The sequence below is a fragment of the Phaethon aethereus genome (genome assembly GCF_964289735.1).
Source record: "Phaethon aethereus genome assembly, chromosome: 2".
Lineage (NCBI taxonomy): Eukaryota > Metazoa > Chordata > Aves > Phaethontiformes > Phaethontidae > Phaethon > Phaethon aethereus.
In genome coordinates this window covers 147174148-147194857 of record NC_138582.1, presented here as the reverse complement: position 1 = coordinate 147194857, position 20710 = coordinate 147174148, and the positions used below count along the sequence as shown (strand labels likewise).

Genomic DNA, 20710 nt, shown 5'->3' with positions numbered 1-20710 from the left:
ACCCGGCCCGGCCGAGGGAAGAGCCATGGGGCGCAGCCGCCGCTCGTGCTGCCGCCGAGAAAGTCCCCTCTGGATGTCGGCTGCCGGTGGCCTGGCCTGAGGAGGAGGAGGGAGGGAAGGGGCCGTGGCAGCGGCGGACTGTGCAAGTTGCGCTCTGCCCTTCTGCCCGGGCCCGTCTCCTGCCCGCGGAGCAGCATGCGGACTGGCCTCCGCGTTCCCTCAGATGTGCTCTGGCTGCCGGCGCTGCTTTCAGTGCGTCCTGCTGCTGGCGGCGCTAACCCGGCCGCTGGATGAGACGGGAGGGGGGAGATCGCTGCTGCGGTTCCGCCCGCTCCTTCATGCGGGCTTCTGCTCCGGCGGGGGTAGCGCCGCCGCCGCCGCCGCCGAGGAGGAGCCGGCCTGCCTTCCCCCCCGCCGCCCGCGGGGCTGGGGCGCTCCCCTGGCCCGCCCGCCCGGGGGGCCCGCATGGCGTGCTACCTGGTCATCAGCTCCCGGCACCTCAGCAACGGGCACTACCGCGGCATCAAAGGCGTCTTCAGGGGACCGCTCTGCAAGAAAGGCGCTCGCTCGCCGGTAACTGCCACCTCCTCGCTCCCTCCCTCACTTGCCCCCCGCACGGTAGGAGCGGTGCGGGTGGGCGGGTGCGCGCGGGGCCGTGGGTACCCACGCAGCGGGGCGGCCGGCGCGGCACGGCACGGCCCGCGGGGGGCGGCGTTGGCCCGCCGGGCGCTCGGTGCGTGGGCGCCGGCTCGGTCCTCGCTCTGCGGGGCGGCCGGCGTGGGCGCTGCCTCGCCGGGCGGCTCGGAAAAGTTTCTCCGTCGGCGGCTGCCTGCGTGGGGCCGAGGGGACGGGGCTGGGGAGGCGGTGCTGGCTGTCCGCGGTGGGGCAGAGGGGTTGCCGTTTAGTTGCGGTTCTTCCGTGGACCGCGTCGCGGGCTTACGCCGGCGGAAAGATTAATTTCTGACTCTGCGGGGAAGTCGGAGGCTGCTATAGGGGAAGGCGCGGTGGCGGCTCCGGGTGTCGCGGTTTAGTACCTTGCCCAAGGGTTTGACGCTGTGGAGGAGTGGAGGAGAGGCAGCGATCGACTTTCTGGTTTCGGCTGGGGGAAGAAAAAAAAAAAAGAAAGAAAAAAAAAAACTTGCGCTTTTGGCCGCGGGGTGTTGTGAACTGTCGAGACCGACATCTAGGCAAAACACGCCTGAAGTTTGGGGAGGTCCTGCGGAGACCAGAGGGCCGTCGAGCTACCGCAGGTGGTCCCTGTGAGGGGCTGAAGGCGTTTGGCGGGGGCAGCGGGGCGCCCGGGGGGACGCGCCTCTCCTCTGCCTGTCGATGGTGGTCGCAGTATCGTAAACGCTTCCGTGGGGGCGACTGGACTTTCCCCGTCAATGTGCCGGGTCTCAGTACTGAGGGGTAGGGACCTGCCATCCTGTGTACTGGAGTTGTGGAGGTACCAGGAGAGACTTGATCCCACTGGTGGGACTCCAGTACCTCTAACACACCTGACCACAAAGACCTCTTGGAAACTGCTTGTGATGACAAAGTCTCTGCTTTCTGTTTCTTGACTTTCAGTTAAGGAAAGTGACAAATATTTCGTTATACCTCTAAAATCCCTTCTGTGTTGTACGCCAGCGCTCTGATACAGCACCTACAGGTTCTCCCCTTGTCCTGCTGTATCTTCTCTGTGCAATATAACACAGCTGTGCCACAAAGTTGTCATCAATCAGATGTTGCTTGAGCTGGGTTTATGTTCTCTGACCCGTGGAGCTGATCCACCTCACTGTTCCTGTGTGGAACCTCTCAAAATGCAGGAGATGCTAACTGAGATTTCTGTACAAAATTATAGAGGTAAAAAGGAAAAGACCTCAAAGATCTGAAGTGGGAAGGAGCTTGACTGTAAATACTTTGTATTTAGTTGAACTTTAAGAGCTGATGTTCAAATCAAGGAGTATCAGAAGTATCAGAAGATACCCCCCAAATAGTGTTATGTTCCAAATCCTTCACTTTCCAACTTCCTTCCCTTTCTTTCTAGCTACCTAGTGAGTATGTATACCACTCCTCTATTCTAAATACTTAATGAAATAAATGTCGACTCCATTAATCATTTTTGACATACTTCTGCTACCAGCTGGGAGTAATTTTTTGTTTAAATGCAAATATCAGAGATACAGACCAACAAATAATTGTGTTGATGTTTATTATTCCCTAAAGGTATATTTTTTTTTTTAAGGGTTTTGCTTTAAATAGAAGCATCTTAGTCTGAAGCCAACTGTTGAGGGTTTAGTGGAAAAGGGAAAAAAAATTACCAGGTTGCAAATAACCTCAGGTCTCTTTCACTACATAGAAACGTTCTTTCATGTGAGCTTTCCAGAGTTTGAAACAAGCAGCAAGAGCACTTTGTATTACTTTATGCTAAGACAGAACCTCTTGATTTTGAGATTCACATGACCAGGAGTTGGGATGCTTTACATGATTTTGGAACATTTCCATAGAAAGAACTAAATTTTAGCAGTACTTAGCTTTCATTCTGAATTCTTGAATGAAAACTTTCACTTCTCCACACACATTTCTTTTTTTCCTTTTGCTTTTTTTAGTGGCCACTCTTTGAAGCTAGTCAGGCTTTTGAGGTGATAGGCTAAGCCCTGTGGAGGGAGTGGTGGGCAACTCATGGGAATAAACATACATGATTTTATTTATGCTGGGTAATTGTAGATCTACAACTCTTTTATGTGTTTGATATTTAGCATTTACTACTGCTTTTATACATTTTTTTTTCATATTTTCATGTGGGAGTCCTGTTTTAGGAGAAAAATACGGGATGCTTAGTTGGCAAAGTACATAATACTGTGCTACTAAATACTGAAACCAGTGATTCTCTAGAGTAATCTGCTTGTGCCTACAAACTTAGAACTTTCCAGACCGTATCCTTCTTTGCTCATCAGTGTATATCAAGTTAGGAACAGTGAACAGCAAACACCACCACCTGGATACATTTTTGCATGATGGATGCAGGAGTCCTGCAAACTGAGATTCAGTATTAACTGAGGTAGCAAAACTGTTTTAAGCATGAAAAATTCCCCACACAATGCAAACAAACCCTCCGACTATTTGTATTTTCTCTCACAGTAAGCTAGGAGTTAGCTTGGCACCACTTCTTATACTTAAGAAGGAAGTCTTAAGCAAGTGGCATTTATTTGTATTCCCTGTGCTGTGCTTGTGCTTTTATTTTATACCTCATGATTATAACTTTGAAAGATACAGGTTATGTGTTGCAGTCATTTTTAAAATGCTGAACTTGGAAGCATCCTTGAAGATCCAATTTTATAGTTTGTACCATTAAACAATCTTATATTTGTACACTATGAGCGATCTTATGCATGAGGCTACATAGTCTTTAATGGATAACATGTACCCTTCTATATTCAAAGTGTTCTGTATTAACAGACCATGAAATGTCAGTAGACTTAAGGCTATGCTTTAAGAAATGAGAACAGTGGTGAATATTTTAAATACCTTTATCAAATTTCATGGCTATATGAACCAGGATTTTTCAGTCTGGATGTTTCTGTAGTATTTATTTAGCATACTTTGCTATTACCGTGTCAGAAACAATTCTAGTCTTTCTTCCTGGTATTCAGGGAGACCTTTGGCTGTAGCAGTACTAAGAAGAAGAAGATACGGAGGACTACAAAGATAACGCACTTCATTTATGCATGTGAATGTGCAGTGACATTGTCATAAAATCTTTGTAAAATTCTACCTTTCCTTTACCCACTTTCACATGTTGGAAAAGGAACTACCTATGAATGTTCTGAAGTTGGGAGGGATCTGAAGTTAGTGGTAATGAATTCAGAAGGGGTGGAATTCGAAGCGGTTGCCAGTGAATCATGTATCAATGGAGTTGTGATCGACTTGCATGGGGAGGGGAATGCTGAGTTTGAGTGTGGTGCCAACATTACTGAGGCTAAAGGACAGTAAGATGAAGAAAGAGGCTGCTTATTGTAGAGACCTGATTTTGTACTTTAAGCTTTTTTCATTCTATCTGGAAAGTTATGTTCATGATATTATGAGCAAGTTTTCTGCCTCTGAAAATTTGTATTTAATGAATGAATTACGATACGCAGATATTGCGTGCACTTCGGACTGACGGTATTGTCTACAGGATTTTTGAGTCCTGAATAGGTTATATTGATCGGTGTACTGGTTTAGTTTTTGCAGTCATTATAGAGATGATGTAATATTCACCTGCAGCCAAACCTGCTCAGAGGTTTACTGCTACACCTCGCAGGCCTCGCAAAGCTGGCACTGAAAAGGACTCGGCTGTGAAACTTTCAAAGAAAATCTTCCAGGATACAGCAGAAAATGGTACTGGGGATTCAGCAGATGGCCCCCTTGCTTCTGAATCATTCTGAGCCAAGGATGTTCTTAGGGTGCACTGTTCTGCTTGTGGCTTTTTAAGGTGAGATATAAACAAGGTCTCGTTTACTACTTGTTACTTAAAGATCCCTTTGTATTTTGAAGGAAATAGAAGACTCAGTGCCTTAGCCAGTTTCTGCCTTGGCTAATTATTCTTCTTCCGTTATTCCCTGCAGCTTCGGCTGAATACAGGATTTTTAACGTACTTCTCTAAGCTGTTTTCTAATAAGGCTGTCAAACAGCTGCTCCGTTGCACTTAGTGCTTGCCTAATTTCTTTGGGGCATGGGGGGTGGGAAATGCTTCTCTGTTACACAGAGCTACCTTTTTAAAAGCACAGCTCTCACCCCATGTCCGGAGGCTCCAGTGATTCTAAATCGGTACATTGCAGGTACTTGGAAATAACAGCTGCTTAGTTGATACTGGCCCACAAGCATGCTGTTCCAGCACTAAAACAAGTGTAGCCAGGACTGAGTAGCACCTTGTTACCCTCTGTAGCAGAGAACAACACTGCGCACTTGAAAACTTCTTAGAAAACTTAAGCCTGTTTGAGCACGGAGGGACCGTAAATAGAGAACAGGAGGGCCACGGCCCAGGCAGCTCGCTGCCTCTGCCTGAGCCTCATGGGCAAGTGCTTGCACAACCACGTCTGCAACAAAGAACGCCAGTTTTGTGTTTGCCACCAGTGAGGAGAGGTGTGTGCCAAGCGCAGTTGTGAGGAAGCAATTTAAAGGCTAGGCATGGTGCATGTGTATCATGGTGTGAAATGTGGTCTAGGTGGCAGCAGGCTAAAAGGAGGATCTGCTGTATATCCGGGTGATTAGCTGGAAGACCAAGTAACCCATGAGGTTCTGATCGTAAGCAAGTCATCCCTCAGCACTGTGGCTGTACCCTCAGCGGCACTGAATGCGGGAAGGCAGGGTATGCTCTGGGCACTACCAAAGAAAATGCACAGGAGGTAAAATTTCAGTGAAGAAATACAGCATAAAGGGACCCATAATGAACCAGCCGCTCAAATAAATAACCCGGTTTGGGTAGTTTCGATGAAAGGAAAGGGGGGGAAAAACCCCACCTGTACTAACAAAATAGCGTGGAAAGAAAAGGAGGGAGAAGTAGGAAAGAAAACGGGAAGTGGTACGTTCACTCTTCTGTGCCAGAAGTCTCTGGCAGCTGGCTCCAGCAGAAGTGGCCACTCGCCGGGGGAATCCCGCGGGCTCTGCTGGAGGCGCGGGGCTGCCTTACCAAGGTACCTGCCTTACACAGGCGACTCCTGGTTAGCGATTCCTAATCTCGTCGCCTCCAGGCACTTCGTGTCTCAGAGCGGGCTGAGTGTTTCCCACCGACCCTAATGCCTCCACCGTGCTGGAGAATATGAACATTCATGCAGCCCACACTCAGCCTTACGGTGACCCTATTGCCTGATTTTGTGCTTCCTCTTCCTAGGCTTTCTGTTCATTTCTGCAACGCATGAGGGATGAAAAGAACTTTCAGAAAATAGGAATGTGTTTTTAGCCACATGTAGGATTGCTGCTGATGCCTTGTATTAAAACTGGGTTTGTGTAATGTATTGCTTTTGAGCATATTTTGTTTCTAATTCAGCCAGTGAGCAGCACTTTGTGTATAGCATTGCAATTAAATTTAATCATCTTCAGCCAACTTCTGCTGGGGCCATTTCCTTCACCCACAATTAGCGGTAATGTTAAACAGGTGCTTTATGTTTGACAGTGCCTTTCCAGCATTCTAATATTTTTATGGGTCCCTCAATTGAGTTCTTAAAACCAGATCGATTTCTGTCTTATTTTGCATGTGGCAATGCTTGTTTGTCCATTACTTCCCAGAGTTATTGCTGTTACATCCATTTACATTCTCACTTTCAGTTCATACGCATTTTACTCACCCAGAGTGTAGCAGTTTGTTGTTTTTTTTTTTTTTTTTTTTATTGTGCACTGTGCGTAAGTTTGAAAATGGATGTAGAGCCCTAGTGTTTGTGAAGCAGGTGCTCCCTCAGGTAGTGGGTTGAGGTGTTAACCAGGCTCCAAGCATTAGAGGCAGTTCCTCTGCCTGTTCCTGCCCTGCTTTCTGGACTCCTGCCCACACATGCCGTCCATCGTAAGTGCTCGCCTGCCTGCTCCGGGGAGGATGCTCCAGCTCCTTCCTCTGGCTAAATCAACGTTCTGTTTTCACCACTTATCAACTAAATAAAGTGAGTAACTTTGTGCAAATACTTTCATTTGAAATTAGACCCCTTGCATAAAAACTGTTGTCAAAAGAATATCAAAATTAGAATCTACTTATTCCCTGCCAGAAAGGATTTGCAAGAGCTCCCTGCAAAAAGTGGCTAAATGGAGAAGGAAAAGAAAGCTTTTAAAGACTGGCCAGAGTGTAGGTATTTTTTCCTACTTGGGTTTCCCTGATGGACTGTATAGCCTTTGGCTACAAGGATTGGGACTTTTTGGTTTGGGGGTTTTTTGTCATTTAACACCAAAAACCTTTATTGAGTCTTTTTATTACATCTCAACTGATCACTGAAACCATACCTGAAAATGCAGTTTTTCTCACCTGTATTAGGAAACCTGTGGGGTGTATTAAGAAGATTGTGGAAGAATATTCCCCTGGGGAAAATGTTGACTTTTCTGTGGAATAAAATAGAAATTTGAAATGTTTTTATCTGCCTGCTGAAATACTGTTATTTTAAATTGTCATTGTAGTACACTGCGAGAGATTTAGTTTTGCTGCTTTATGGGTCTATCCACCTATATAAGCCTGGCTTCCTGTATGGACATATCTTCCTTGATGCCCTCAAGGTCTTCACTCTGGAAGACAGTGCATCACATTCATTACAGCGCATGGCAGAAGCTGTAATCCTTCTTTTAGAGCTCAAGATGTAGGATCTTACTGTGAAGTTTTTTACACCTACAACAATAAAAAAGAGTAATAATAATAATGGATAAGGGATAATTTTTTTAAAAGGTCAAATTAAGTTTATTACAGGGTCAAGTCAATGTCAAAGAGAAGTACAGATGCATACATGGGCCTGCAGGAACTGGAATTCCCAACCTAACACGCAGTACCGTTAAAATTCAGTTTGTTCATCCAAGGAATTAAGTGGGCTTCACAAGGGAAAACTAGTCATTTTGTAAACATATGTGCACGCAGAAGTCGATGCGTGCAAACTTTTTCTGAATAGCAAGAAGAAGACTCTTTAAAAGAGCTATTTAGCATTCACATCAACAGTTTTTTTCAAGATTCAACCAGCTCTGCTGTTCACCTTTGAAACTTCAAAACTCTGAATGAACAGTATTAAAATAACTTGATTTATGATGATAGTCTGTATAGGTGATACCAGAGGCAGCTACTGTAATATTAGAGCTAGATATCCGGAGTTCACTCCTGCATTTCTGTATTTTATGTGGGCACATATCACTGCTTGTCATGTACAATCAACTACTGCGCATGAGTAAGATTTGTCGTGGGGTATGTACACATGCCTGAAAACGCTGTTCACTGCTTAGAACCTATTGTTCTGTACCCAGTTGTAAGATACTTTAATGACAGCTTTTGGGGTTTTTTATACTAGACTAAATTTATGTGCATACTGGATAAGATGTAAACATCATCATCAAAATTTTGTCCCAGTTTCATAGTTATGCATAATGATAATTGGCAAGCTGGTTCAAGTAAAGAAATAGAAGTATTGCTGGGAGATTGCATGCAGCTCTGAAACAATTCATACATTAATCAACTCTGGTTGATATCAATTTTTCAATTGATGTTTTCCCTGGAACACATTCTAAAGCAGATTTAGTGCATTTGTGTCAACAGAAATATTCTATCTATATTCTGCTCAGACTGAACTGGAGAGATGCATTTGATGTTGTTGAGAAAATTCTCAGTTGTAATCGGCTGTAAATCTACAGCCTGCATTTCCAACTTAGATTGTAACATGTTAGGAAGGCTTGTGAAACTAGATTGGAAAGCATAAGGACAGAACTTCCTAAAATACACCCTTTGATAGCAAAATATTCAGTAGACAGGATTTTTGGGTTAAAATTAGAAATGAAATCTATATGAATACTATGATCAGAGGGTCTGTTAGAAATGCAAACTCTTATAGTTATTAAGCTGTTCTGTGTATTTTTTATTTTCAAAGAAAAGTTTTCCTATTCTGATTTTTATACTTCTATTTTAGTATTTTTTTGGTGGGTTTCGAAAGTGATCAGTACAAATTACTTGTCTATACTAATCTTAATTTTTCTGTCATTACATCTAATCATTACATCTTCAGTGGAATTATGACTTTCTGTGAGGTTGAAAAGCTCTGACCCCTGATTTTTTTTTTTTGGCGGGGGGTGCCTAAGAAGGAGAAAAATGTCTTCATGCCACGCTATGTTAGGCACTGGAAAACCAAGTTCAAATCTTGATATTTTGAGCCTGTTCTTGAGCCCTTGTCTGTGATTACAAGAAGCTTCTGGTGATGCATTACTGGTTGACAGGGAAAGAATTTGCAGTGATCCTCGCATCAGTTGCTTGGTGAATATGGTGGTGCAAATGCTGGCTAAGGCAGGTCATCAGTGGACTGGATAATAATAAGGATTTCTCTGTGTGGAAAAGGCACTGCTTACTTCCAGATGTTGCTCTGACTGCTCCACCGTGCTGGAAGGCATTACGGTGTAGGAACAGAATATCCAGGATGGCCACAACCTGCGTGGCCGTGGGTTTGTACCAAACAGCAGCCTGAGAGCTGTACCCCTCATCTCAACACAGAGGGTGGCTGCCTGGTCAGATGAGCACCAGATCCGAAATTGTCACATAGCTATTGAGAACTTGTTTAGAAAATAAAATTAAAAAGCGCAGTCACGTAGATCCCCATAAAGCAAAAGACAAAAGCTTACAATGTGATGTGTGTACAAGTAGTTTGTGCATGCCAAATAATAAATACACATCCTGTAAATGTCACTGAATACACATGCAGCTTCTCCTAGCTGTCTGAATGCTTAGCTGCAGCCTTTATAAAGCTGAGCCGCTGCTCTTCCTCGACAGAAATCTAAGGTTATTATGCTGTATGCACCTGCATGAATGGACACTAGCATTTCTCTTCCTCAGAGTTTCAGTGTACACTTACTTCACTTTAAAGAAAAAATAGAAAAACCTACGTGAAAGAACAGTTTAGTGAGCCCAATCAAGACAAGTTGGTACTATATACAAAGGTTTCAAATTTTCATCGGTGTGATAAACAAATCCTTGGCTATTCAGTGTGGCAAAGAGGCAATGTAAGGAAAGATAGCAATGTTGGAACCTGTGATTAACTTGCAAAATAAACAGCACTTTACAAAAGTTCTTTTTCTGGGAGCGAGTGATAAATTTTTGTGGTTAGTAATAATCAATAGAAAAATCACAGATGTGTGCTCTTTGATGCTGACATTGTATTCATATCCTATAAAATAAAAATGACATTGAAGTAGGTGTTGAATATGTGAACTTGCTGGTCTTATATTTTGTTCAACTCTTCTGCTGAAGACCTGTTTATCACCATAGTGTATTTTATACCATGTGGAACAGGAGTTTTTTATTAGGTATACACTGTACAATTTTTACTGCTTAGCATTATAGTAAGTGTATTTTAGAAATTAAACTTCAAAAAATACTGATGCAACATTGCAGTTATTTATCTCAGAAGTTAATCCTCCCCTCAACATAAAAAAAAGTGGTCTTTAAATTTATTCCCTAGAGGACATGTCTTACTTGAAAATGATAACGCTTGGTAGAGAAGATACACCTTTCGCTTTGGCTAGGTTAATAATTGCACAGGTTTAGAGCTGTCTTATTGGGGAACAAGTTTTCATTCTGTGAAGTTTAAAAAAAAAGAGTGTTGACAGCATTGGGGTTTTTATTATATAAGCAGATATTCCTTAAAGTGATGACTGAAATAGAGGGTTATATCCATCTGCCATGTTATGACTTCTAATGGGGAAAGGAAAATAGAGCAAGTAAAGTTGGACTGGTTTGGGGTTTTTTGTGTGTTTTTAAATTACTTCTTTTGACAGCTGTCTATTAGCCTGGGTATCTATTAATACAATTATTTCTTCGCCTTAAAGAATCACTGACATTGTAGGTGATTGAATTTGATATCTGTGGGTTGTGGGATCAGCCTTTAAGTGTTTTTGTTAATTTGCACACATGACAACTTTCAACAGCAGAGATCATTATAAACAGCAAATCTGAAGCAATTTAAAAATTTCTTTCCTTGAAAGGGGTTTAAACAAATTTAGAGAATGGCTTAATAGAGCCTGCATAATCTTCACAGTCAATAAAACCAAACACAGAGAAACGTGCTTAAAATCACAGCAAAAATGCTTTGCTTCCCTTGTCTATTCTTGAAGACCCACTCTTTAAGCTATAGCAAATGAGGCTTTTAGGTATGTACACTTAGAAATATTCCAGTAGAAAAACAGATTTCAAGCTTTTTCTTTTTAAATCTGGAGTTTATCTGTAAACTTAAGTAATAAAGACCTTGAATGCCTTTTCTCTCTGCCCAAATACTGCTGCTTATCCGAAGCTTTTGCCAAAATATGTCTACTTGCAGTAATATTGTCTTCCTGATGCTGTGACTAGCACTGTCTGAAGAATAAAATTAGGATTTAAAAAGTACTTGAAATATGTATTTTTACAAACTATTTTTAGCTACTGTGATTAATCGTTGTACCAAGCGATACTGTAATCCTGGATAATTGTAAAAAAACCCCAAATCCACCAACACCCCAAGCTGCCCCAGACCATGCCCCTAAACATAACAAAATAATCAGAGTTAGCAGATGAGATCACCATGAATGTGATGAATCACTGGCAGCCTTTCCTCCCGTGTCCACTCAGGTGAGGTTCAGATCTTCACCTTCCACTTGCCTGGGAGCCGTTACAGAAATCCTCACTGCCTTCCTGAATGCCTGTTAAGAATAATAACTGATTAAGTAATTGTAGCACCTTATGCTGAAGAGTTTTAAATACATAAAGCATTCTGAGCTGTCTTGTCGCAATGGAAAGGTATGGCTACTCGTGTTATAAGTTATAAAAGAAACTCTATTATTTGCTATCATTGTTGTGTACTCAGCTATGTTTATACTTCTAACCTCTGGCTAGTAAGGATGGCGGCTGTAGGCATTAGGCATCAGGCAACCTTAAAAAGGTTGATGCTTTTGATTACAGCACGCTATAGGATAAATTGTAGGGTTCAAATCTCTTACAGAGTTAAAAAGGGTATGTGGTATCTGAAGAAACATAGAGGTGTCAATTTTCTACTTGATGGTACAAATATATTTTGATAGCATCTGCATATTAAGAACAGAATGAGCCCTCAAGTAGAGTGATTTAGTACCACAATTGTACACTGTATTTCACAGCGAGAACAAACAGTAAAAATGTGAATCCTTGCCTCTGCTCTGAAGGACAGAGAGCAAAGACACGTAGGCATTACAGCGGGCAGGCGGGGAGGGGACTTGGTTTTCCGAAGCGACCGGAGAGAGGAAAGGAAGCGGGATAGTAAATGTGAATGGGGAGGTTAGTTGCAAAGTGAATGAGTTTGCTACAGAAGGGTCTGAGACTCACATCCTCAAAGGCTACGTGTGTATTAGTAAACACCCCCAGGGAGTGTGCCAGGCACTGGAGTTTAATCAGCTAAACTATGAAATTGTGGCCATTGTGTCTAGTATGCTTGTGGCGTGGACCAAGTAGCACTCTCCCAAACGTTTCTTGGGGAGGGTTTGGGAAGTAGCGTCGAGTTTTATAGCACTGACATGGGCTGCTCAGTAAAGACAGGTAAAAGCCTGCCTTCTTTTTTTATCCGGCTTTGAAATCCCTCCCTTCTATGGAGTAGGGGATTGTTGCTTCTGGGGTTTTGCTGCCCTGCCTGAATGCCTATGTGCATGGACTGTCCCTGACGCCGACTGAAATCTGGCCCAAATGTCATCTTTGTTGTGTAAATCTGGAGTAACTCCATGCAATCAGGAAATCTCAGAACATTAAGTCCTCAACCTACTTTTGGCTCTTTGTCTCCTCTTTGTCTTTCTTGTTGTCACCAGATAACTTCTGTTTCTCTGTTTTTTGGAGCAGCAGCATTTACTATCTCTAGGTGTATTTGCTCCATCTAACTGCTCCTTGATCTGTTCCTTGATCTGCTATTTCTTGATATTGAACCTTGCTCAGGTTCTGGATGCATTGGGGTCATCACACAGTTGGCAGTTAAGTCTATGCAACATATTTACCCAGGATTTTTAGTTTCAGGCCATCTTTCCTCTTTGAGATAACAACATGTAATAACAGAGGAAAACTTGCGTAAAGATAGGCACCTGCAGAAGGAAACAAACCCAAAGACATGCCAGAATAGGGCAGCAGATGGTTTTTGAGGGCATTAGGGTATTAAATGTATCTTGGGATTTGGGATTGCTCAGCAGTGATGTTTAAAGGCTGTCAAAGAACACAAAGGTCCTCTCTAAAGAGAAATTGCTCTAAAGTTATGGTTTACATATCCATGTGTCTCCATCAGCCCAGGCCTGTGAGGTACTGATGAGTGCCTACATTCAGTGCCGGGTAGGGGACCTGCTATGGATTCTCCCTGAAGTGACAAGCTTTCCATGTGGCTGAGCTGGTGTGGGACTGCCCTCTGCTTTCCTACTCTTTGCTCTCCATCTTGGGCCACAGTTTCTGGAAGGAGCTGTTAAGGCCTAATAAGACTTTGGCATTTACTGCTGATTGTAACTTCTCTGTAGAATAAAATCGATGTGTAGGCAGTAGCGGGGTGCTGCAGAGGCAGCGTTGGACCCCGGGCACTGGCAGTGGGACTGAGGCTATTTCGGTCCTGCAAAGGGAGGAGCCGCCGCGCCTTGCGGGCGCGTGGCAGATGCTCACGGCGAAGCCTTTTCCCAACCACCTACTGGGGTTGTTCCCCAAACTATAATCAGGCGTTGAGAGAGCGGTGGGTGCCGTAAGTCAAAGTTGTGCTGGGGAGCACTGTAAAAACAAAACGGTGTTGACAGTTGTGAGATAGTGCTTGAGCCCGTGTCCTGGCTCTGTTTAATTACTAGAATGGGCGTAGCCTGGGCTCCAGCTCCATTGAGGGTATGCGGAAGACAGGACTGTAACTTGGAGTGTGTTGGGACATCTGAAAATTGAAGGGTAGTAGCTGGATCTCCTGACAGCAATCTGGTGGGAGGATCAGGTGGAGCGGCTGGGCTTCCTCATAAACACCGTTACACATCTCTCTTGTGCTCCTGACAGGAGGAGTCCCAGTAAATGTGATACGCTGAGAAAGCTCATCTTCACCACGCGAGCAGTGGACTTCAAAGATAAAGAGCAGGTGAGAGGATATTAGTGAATCATAACGAGCTTCTTGTAGTGCTTTCTGTAGTTCCTTCAAGCATTCTTAAAATTCACAGGGAGCAGAAGTGCCCAGTGACTGTTCAGGGCAAGATTTTAGCTTGTGTAAATCGATGGATTTAACTGATTCCACTTTGCAAGGCTGATTTATGCCAGTGAGGGTCTGGTACTTAGAATTTATTTAGATTTTATTTAGTAAGTAATCTGGCTAAAGTTGGTCAATACTAGTTACAAGGACCTCCAGGGTTGAGACATCTCTGCGATTCAGCGGCAGAATTGCAGTTAGAAGGTAAATGCAACTATGCTCCAAAAATGAATCCTTGTGTATTTTTTCTGGACTCTGTACAGTGACCGTTTTCCATGCTACCCAAACACAAACAATATCGGTTAATTACAAACCATGCTGCTATAGTCTACCTGTTATTACATAGCTGTTCTTGCTATGGAGCCCCTCTTTGATTTGCACAGTTCCCTGAGAGCGCGCGGTTTGTCTCAGAACTTGCTTCCACATTCCTTGGCCTCGTAGCAGGTAGGTGTTCATTAAGAAGGACAATTCTGGAGTTATTCACTGTGGGATGGTGTTACACTACGTTTTTTAGATGCTCATCCTAGTAGCATCAGTGCCACTTGCTTTCAGGATCCAGGATTTCTGGCTGGAATAAATCAGATCGAAGTAAAGGACATACATAAAGCACTTTTTATCTTTCCAGCAGAGAAAAAGCTCCACAGAAGTCGGCTGCAACTTTTGCTGAATTAGAAATTCAGAGCAACGTGCTTTTGAAATGATAATTAGTGATCAGACTTAATACCCCAATATTAATTAATATTAATCACTATCCTAGTATTATCTCGATATCTGAATATTAAGCTAATATCCTGCTCTCTGCTGTTACAATTTTTGTGCATAAGAGAGCGAGTGACTAGGCCAGTTAACACCAGCTGTTGATGTAGTGAAGTGATTCATTTCCTACGGAGGATGAGCGTCATTTTCAGGTTTCTTTTGAAATTGAAGGCACAATATTTTATTAACGATGTAAGATGGATTTTCTGTGTTTGCGTGTTTAGCTGCCCTGTTAGGGATTTCAGTTTGTTGCTTTTCCTCTTAGATTACAGCGTTGCCACACTGGTAATTTCCTCTAACATAATATGTACCAGGAACTTGCCAACAGTCTTTATCTGTAAGGCTGCTGGAGGAGGAATCCCGCTCTTTAATGACTTCAGTGGGACCCTGCCCGTGGATGAAATAGGAGGGCTGGCATTTATTTCCACATAAGGTTTTCTCTCCTCACAAGAGCAGAGTGTCACTCCGCTGCTTCAGTTCTGCAGGTGAGGGCACACCAGGGCTGCTGTCACAGCTGGGGGACCGGGGTGACCGCAGGTCACTGAGTGTTGGGAAACTTTTGAGCTTGGTGCTTTACTGGGCAAGAGGGATTCACCTTTGGGTAGTCTAACTCCTTCATGTTGTTGATGCCACCATCAGGCAGGTGAGAGGTGGAGGTACCTTGCTTTATTACCTGGATCTAGTAAATATTTTCACTGTGATACTAAGTGATGATCTGATGAGCCTGGAAAATTACTACTAGAAGGTTAAGTCTGGAAAACTTACATCTATGGGAATGCCAGAGGTTTTGTGAGACTGCTTCAGTTTCTCAAACTGGGGTCGATATATACGATGACTTTCTGCTGGCCACCCTCTTCATCTGTCCACTGGCAGCGGTCCACTATGGTGCTGTGGTACCTACTAGTCACTGCTCGCTCTATCAAAAATCCAGGAGGAGACTTCCAAGAGATCATGGAAGATGGCGTTGTGAAGGGCTGGATTGTTCATCCTGCCTTTCTGAGATGCGCTTGGACTCATCACTGGTTCAGCAGCCTGAGGGTGACGTGGAGAACTGCCTCGGGAAGGTGAAAGGGACAGAAAAAAAGGGGAAGCTAAATATGGGAAAATACGTGTTTTTTCCGTTGGTTTTGTTTTCATACTGGTAGCATGCTAGAGGAAAGGTATTCATCCACGCCAAAGGTCTGCAGTGTGACGGTAGATCTAAAATAATTGGCACAAAGCAGTAAAAGCTTTGGAAAACATCATTTTGGCAATTGTGTGGGTTTTTTTGTATTGTATTTTTGCACGCTCTGTAGCTGGTTCATGGACTAGTATGCAACTGCAGCTGGAGCTGGACTCAGCTCTCTGACTGAGATATTCAGCCCACTGGCACTGGTTTACTCCCACTCCCAAAACAACGGTGGCACAGATGAACCTTATGTAGGATCTTCGTTAGTTTGTGTGTAGTTCATATGTATCTATGGGTTACAGGCAATGCAGTGGAAGAAGGGTTGGTTTTAGTACACAGACAAGTGATACATCTTAGTGCTGGAACTGCCTCCTTTGCATGACTGTAATTCCAGTGTTTTTATTAGTGTGTGTAAATTGTAAACTGTTGCTCTGAGTGTATTTATTCAAACGAAAAGGATAAGAAAATGCAGCTTTTGTCAGGAAAAAATGAAGAGTTCCCCTTTTCACGTATGGTGTTGAGAATGATTTTGTGTAGAGAATGAATCCATAGCTTTTTCAGTTGCAGGAGCACAACTTTTCATGGTAGGTATGTCCCTAGGAAGCGTGGATTTTAGGCAGGCATGTGCAATAATTTATGTCTGAGCCATTTGTTAATATTGGCAAAGCGTCATGGGTGCTCTGAGTGCTTATGGCAGGCTGGGGAGAAGAATGCAGCAGCAGGTTGCTGCTCCATCCCCGCACCGAGGGCTGGCATTTGTACGCAGCGAGAGGTCGCAAAGGTGCATTATCTTCCCCTGTAACTAGTAGAGGAATTAATCTGTGCTTCTCGTAGTAGTTTCAAGGTGGTTTACTGAGCTTGGCTTTCATAATTTTCAGCAAAATCTCTTGTAAAACTGTTTACAGAAAATCCTGTCTCCTATGCAATTACTCTGCCATATGCAGTGGCACACCTTATTCGTTCTTTGAACATTTTATGTTCCCAGGGGCATTTAAGAATAAATACTACCACAAAGCACAAAATTAACATATCAAATTAATTTTGTATTGTACACAGAGAGTGATGGATAATGTAAATTCAGGGCTTGGTCCTGCATATTCTGAAGTTGAGAAGATTTCTTGGTGTTATTTTGGTTTATGATTGGCACAAAAAGGTCTCAACTATTTCTAGTTGTATAAAAAATCATGTTATTAAATAAATATAGGCATAGCATATTAACAAAAAACAATGGTAAAAAATAATGTATTAGGTTCTTCTATAAGGAATATAATACCAAATTTCTAGCGACATTTTTGTTTTTCATGAAGAACAAATACATTTGCAGTCCTATAATTATTTTCTGAAGCAGAAAGTCAGTCAGATCTTTCAGATCATTATATCATCTGTGTTAGAAAGTGGTAATTGGGGATTACTGACAGTTTCTATCAGGTTTGGCTTGGCAGCAAACAAGGTTAACATAAGTGGTCATATAGCTGAGTTTATTTTAAATGCTCTTTAAGGTTGAGATGTTAAGGTTGAAATGCCTTTAAGATAAGCTAAATGCTGCTTGTGTTTGGAATGTGATCTGATCTATAATTAGGTTTCTCCTACAGAAAGGTTAGAAGCTGTAATCCAATGTTCAGAATCAAGAGCAGAAACGTGTTTTTTTAAAGTTTAGAAATGTTTAAAACTCAATATAAGTTTATTTTAAAGAATTATATGCATGTAATGATGTGGGCATGGAAGATACTGGATTTTAAGCAAAGAAAAATTTGTATTATGCAGGATATTGTAAGTGATGTGAATTCATCCTCTGGGTGATGAGGCTGTTAAAAATGTGGATATGAGCAGTTGGTATCATTATATATTACAAATAAATATGTAGAGAAATTTATTAGGGTGAGGGACTGTGTGTAAGACGCAGGATACCCAACACCATCTATTATAGTGCTTTTAAAGACTGGTATGCTTTTGTTAGTATTTTCTCATTTTTCAAAATTGAACAAACTTAAAGCATTGCAGAGGCTGGTTAATTAATTTATTAATAGTTTTGGTGACAAATAATTGATTGTTTCTTTTTCTCCTTAGTAAAGAGATTTTTGCAACTGATTTTTTTTGTTTTTACTGTCAAAAGAAGAAAGGATTGAAAAAAATAGCAGTTGGACAATTAAAAATTTAGGCCAGCATCTTTTGGCTTTTTTTGAAATACAGTGTTGCTGTGCTCTCTCTTGAAGGGAAAACAATTCCTTCCCATGCTAAGTCAGCTTGAATTAAAGTTGCTGAATGTTCTATGGCAGAAAGAACTTTGAACCTAAATTTGATTTTAGCCCTCCTCGCTGCAGCCTGAGGACAGGAGGAGGAACATGGTACTGTTTTCCCAGAATACTGGAAATCTTGTGGACAGCTGACTTGCCTCCCTTTCCCTCTGTTTTATGCATTGCTTTGGTAAAAAAACCATTTAGCCAGCCTGGAGAAGGGAAGGACAGCAGGAAAGGGAGGTAGTAATGGATGCTGTGTGGAGGAGTGCTCTGCTTGCTTCTGTTACGTCTCCCCGGTTGCTCCTAGTCGCAGCTCTCAGCGCTGTGTGATGGCTTAGCGCGGAGCGTGGGCACACGGTGAGCCGCCAGAACGGACAAGGGCAAAGAGCAGAAGGTGAGCAAAGGGAGGCAAAACCAACCGTGTGTGGCCCCTTCCTCGGAGAAGAGCCCTGTGCGAACAGGGCTGCGTGAGGTAGCGGCAGCAGTCGTGAAGCTCCTCGTTAGTCTTGAGGGGACGAGGTGCAAGTAAGAGGCAAACTGAGGGGTTGGTTTGCTTCCTCGCTATGAACTGGTTGCAGAAAGGGAAGGGTCAGTCCTTGAAGTCAGGGGAGACTCATGCATATGTGCACATAGGCTCTTTACGTGATCCAGTTTCCAAGCCACAACATGTAAGTACTGCTGCCATCTTTACAAGATACGTGCATTGGGAAAGGAAAGTACATTTTCACTAAAGCTGGAGAAGGTGGGATCTAGTGTTCTCCTGGTAAAATGTGATACTGTTATTGGAGAGGGAAGGAATGTGTGTGTGGAAATGAATGTGTCGGTTAAAAATGTATATTACTTTTCTAGGAATTCATTATATGTTAATATTAACAGGAATAATAATTTCTCTCATTAATTTATGAGAACAGTGTCAGTAATTTTCACTGAGGTCCAGTGATATACCTATATACTTCACTTGACACATATTGGCTCTGAAAATTTTAATGAGATGTCTACCTTTTCCAGTCTGTGAAGCTCTCTGTGCGCCTAAATGTCTAGCTAGTACCTAACTTTAGAAAAAAGTAGTAATACATTGACCTTGTTAATGAAAGAGAAAATTCTAGCAGAAGTTAGGTGGTAGTCATCTGTATCAAGCTCAAGATAGGTAGTCTAAAAATGGCAGGCCACTGATACCCTTATATATTATTCAAAATAATGGGCTGCTTTGAGTTTACAAGGTGAGGCACAGTCCCAGGCTGGGGCCATACAGCCTCTCTCAGCACAGGACTGTGCTTGAACTTAGGAGTTGGAGTCATAGGTGGGACTCATTTGTACAGATGCATTTAACAGCAAGCATCTTTGAGCAGCTTGCTGGCTGAGGTAGTACAGAGGGGTGGTATGTGATTGTTTCTGACCTTATAGGCATAATTTTTTGTTATTTAAAAAAAAATTTAAAAATCCACTGTCTTATAATCATAGAGCAAAAGAGAAAGTAGTCAGATTTTGAAAGCACCTATGCAATACTTTTTAAAAGCACTTTTTACATGAGAATAAATGAGTAAGTTGCATTAAGGAAACTCCCTCTAATCAGAAGTCATTTAAAGAAATGACATTAATAAGCAGAAGTAAGAATAATGAAATGTGGGTGTTGGTTTCTAGGACCACAAAGAATACAGATATCTGTATGTACAGTTTCTGGTTTTCTAAAATATACCAAAATAATTTTTTATTGTGATAGGCTATAGTTTATTTCTTCACCAAAACAGTAAAAAAGAATATGGAGAATAAATATTAATGAGTATTACTACATGTAAATGGATTATTCATGTAATGCTACCTGACACCTATCCCTAGAAACAAAGGAGCAGGGGTATATTTACTAGCATAGTGTCCTTAATTCTGTCATTTGTAATGATAGGAAAGGTAATGAAAACTACTTGTTGAAGACAGCTCGCAAAAATGATAAGTGAGAGCAAATAGGTGACACATTGGAAAGAAGAATTCCTGGTTGTTAGATATGACAGAGGAGGTCTTATGTGTGCTACCTATTGTGACTCTATGCCTGCCTCCTGGATAACTTTAGCAATTCAATTAACCAATATGAGCCTGTGTTTCATCATCTATAAAAGGTAGATAATACTTACTGACTTCACAGCATCTTAATAATTTATTTTTTTAAAGTGCTTTGTGATTCTCAGATGGAAGGCACTATACAAGTGTCAAGTATTATTATTATTGCTACTACTGGTAGTAACAATACTTGGCATTTATACTGCTCTTGCCTGGTCACGATGCTTTAACATTAACTAATGCATTCCTGCAGTGCCTCTGTGAAGTAAGTACCAATGCGCTTTTAGAGATGAAGAAATTCAACAATCATCTAGCTTGTCTGTTTTCATGGTGGTCATAAGATTTAAAAAAAAAAAAAGATGAAAAAAATCCTAAAGTACAAACATCTGTGTGATGATTAGAGCACTCGTGGGAGGTTGTAGATTAGGTTTGGAGTTTGGTCAGGGTTAGAAGAACACAGAACACAGTGCTCTCAATTTCTGGACAAGTTCTTTAAGCACTGGACTCTAAAAGCCTTCCTCCTGAGAGGTCTGAGAGGCTGAGAGGTCCGTGCGGGCTAACAGGGAGCCCCGGGCATGTTCAGAGCTCTTGGCACTGCTCTTGGACCACCTTTCACTTCAAACACAGTTTTGGTG

At 42.4% G+C, this 20710-nt stretch overlaps 1 protein-coding gene across 1 annotated transcript in view; it reads left to right on the top strand.

Moving 5' to 3' along the window:
• Nucleotides 1-339: 339 nt before the first annotated feature.
• ZNF804B (zinc finger protein 804B) overlaps nucleotides 340-20710 on the top strand; it is a gene marked incomplete at its 3' end in the record, with an annotated part of 236182 nt that continues 215811 nt past the window's right edge. Inside the window, exon 1 of the mRNA XM_082015541.1 lies at nucleotides 340-573. Coding sequence (XP_081871667.1) covers nucleotides 466-573 — 108 coding nt within the window. The 5' untranslated portion in view covers nucleotides 340-465. The remainder of the gene's footprint in view (nucleotides 574-20710) is intronic.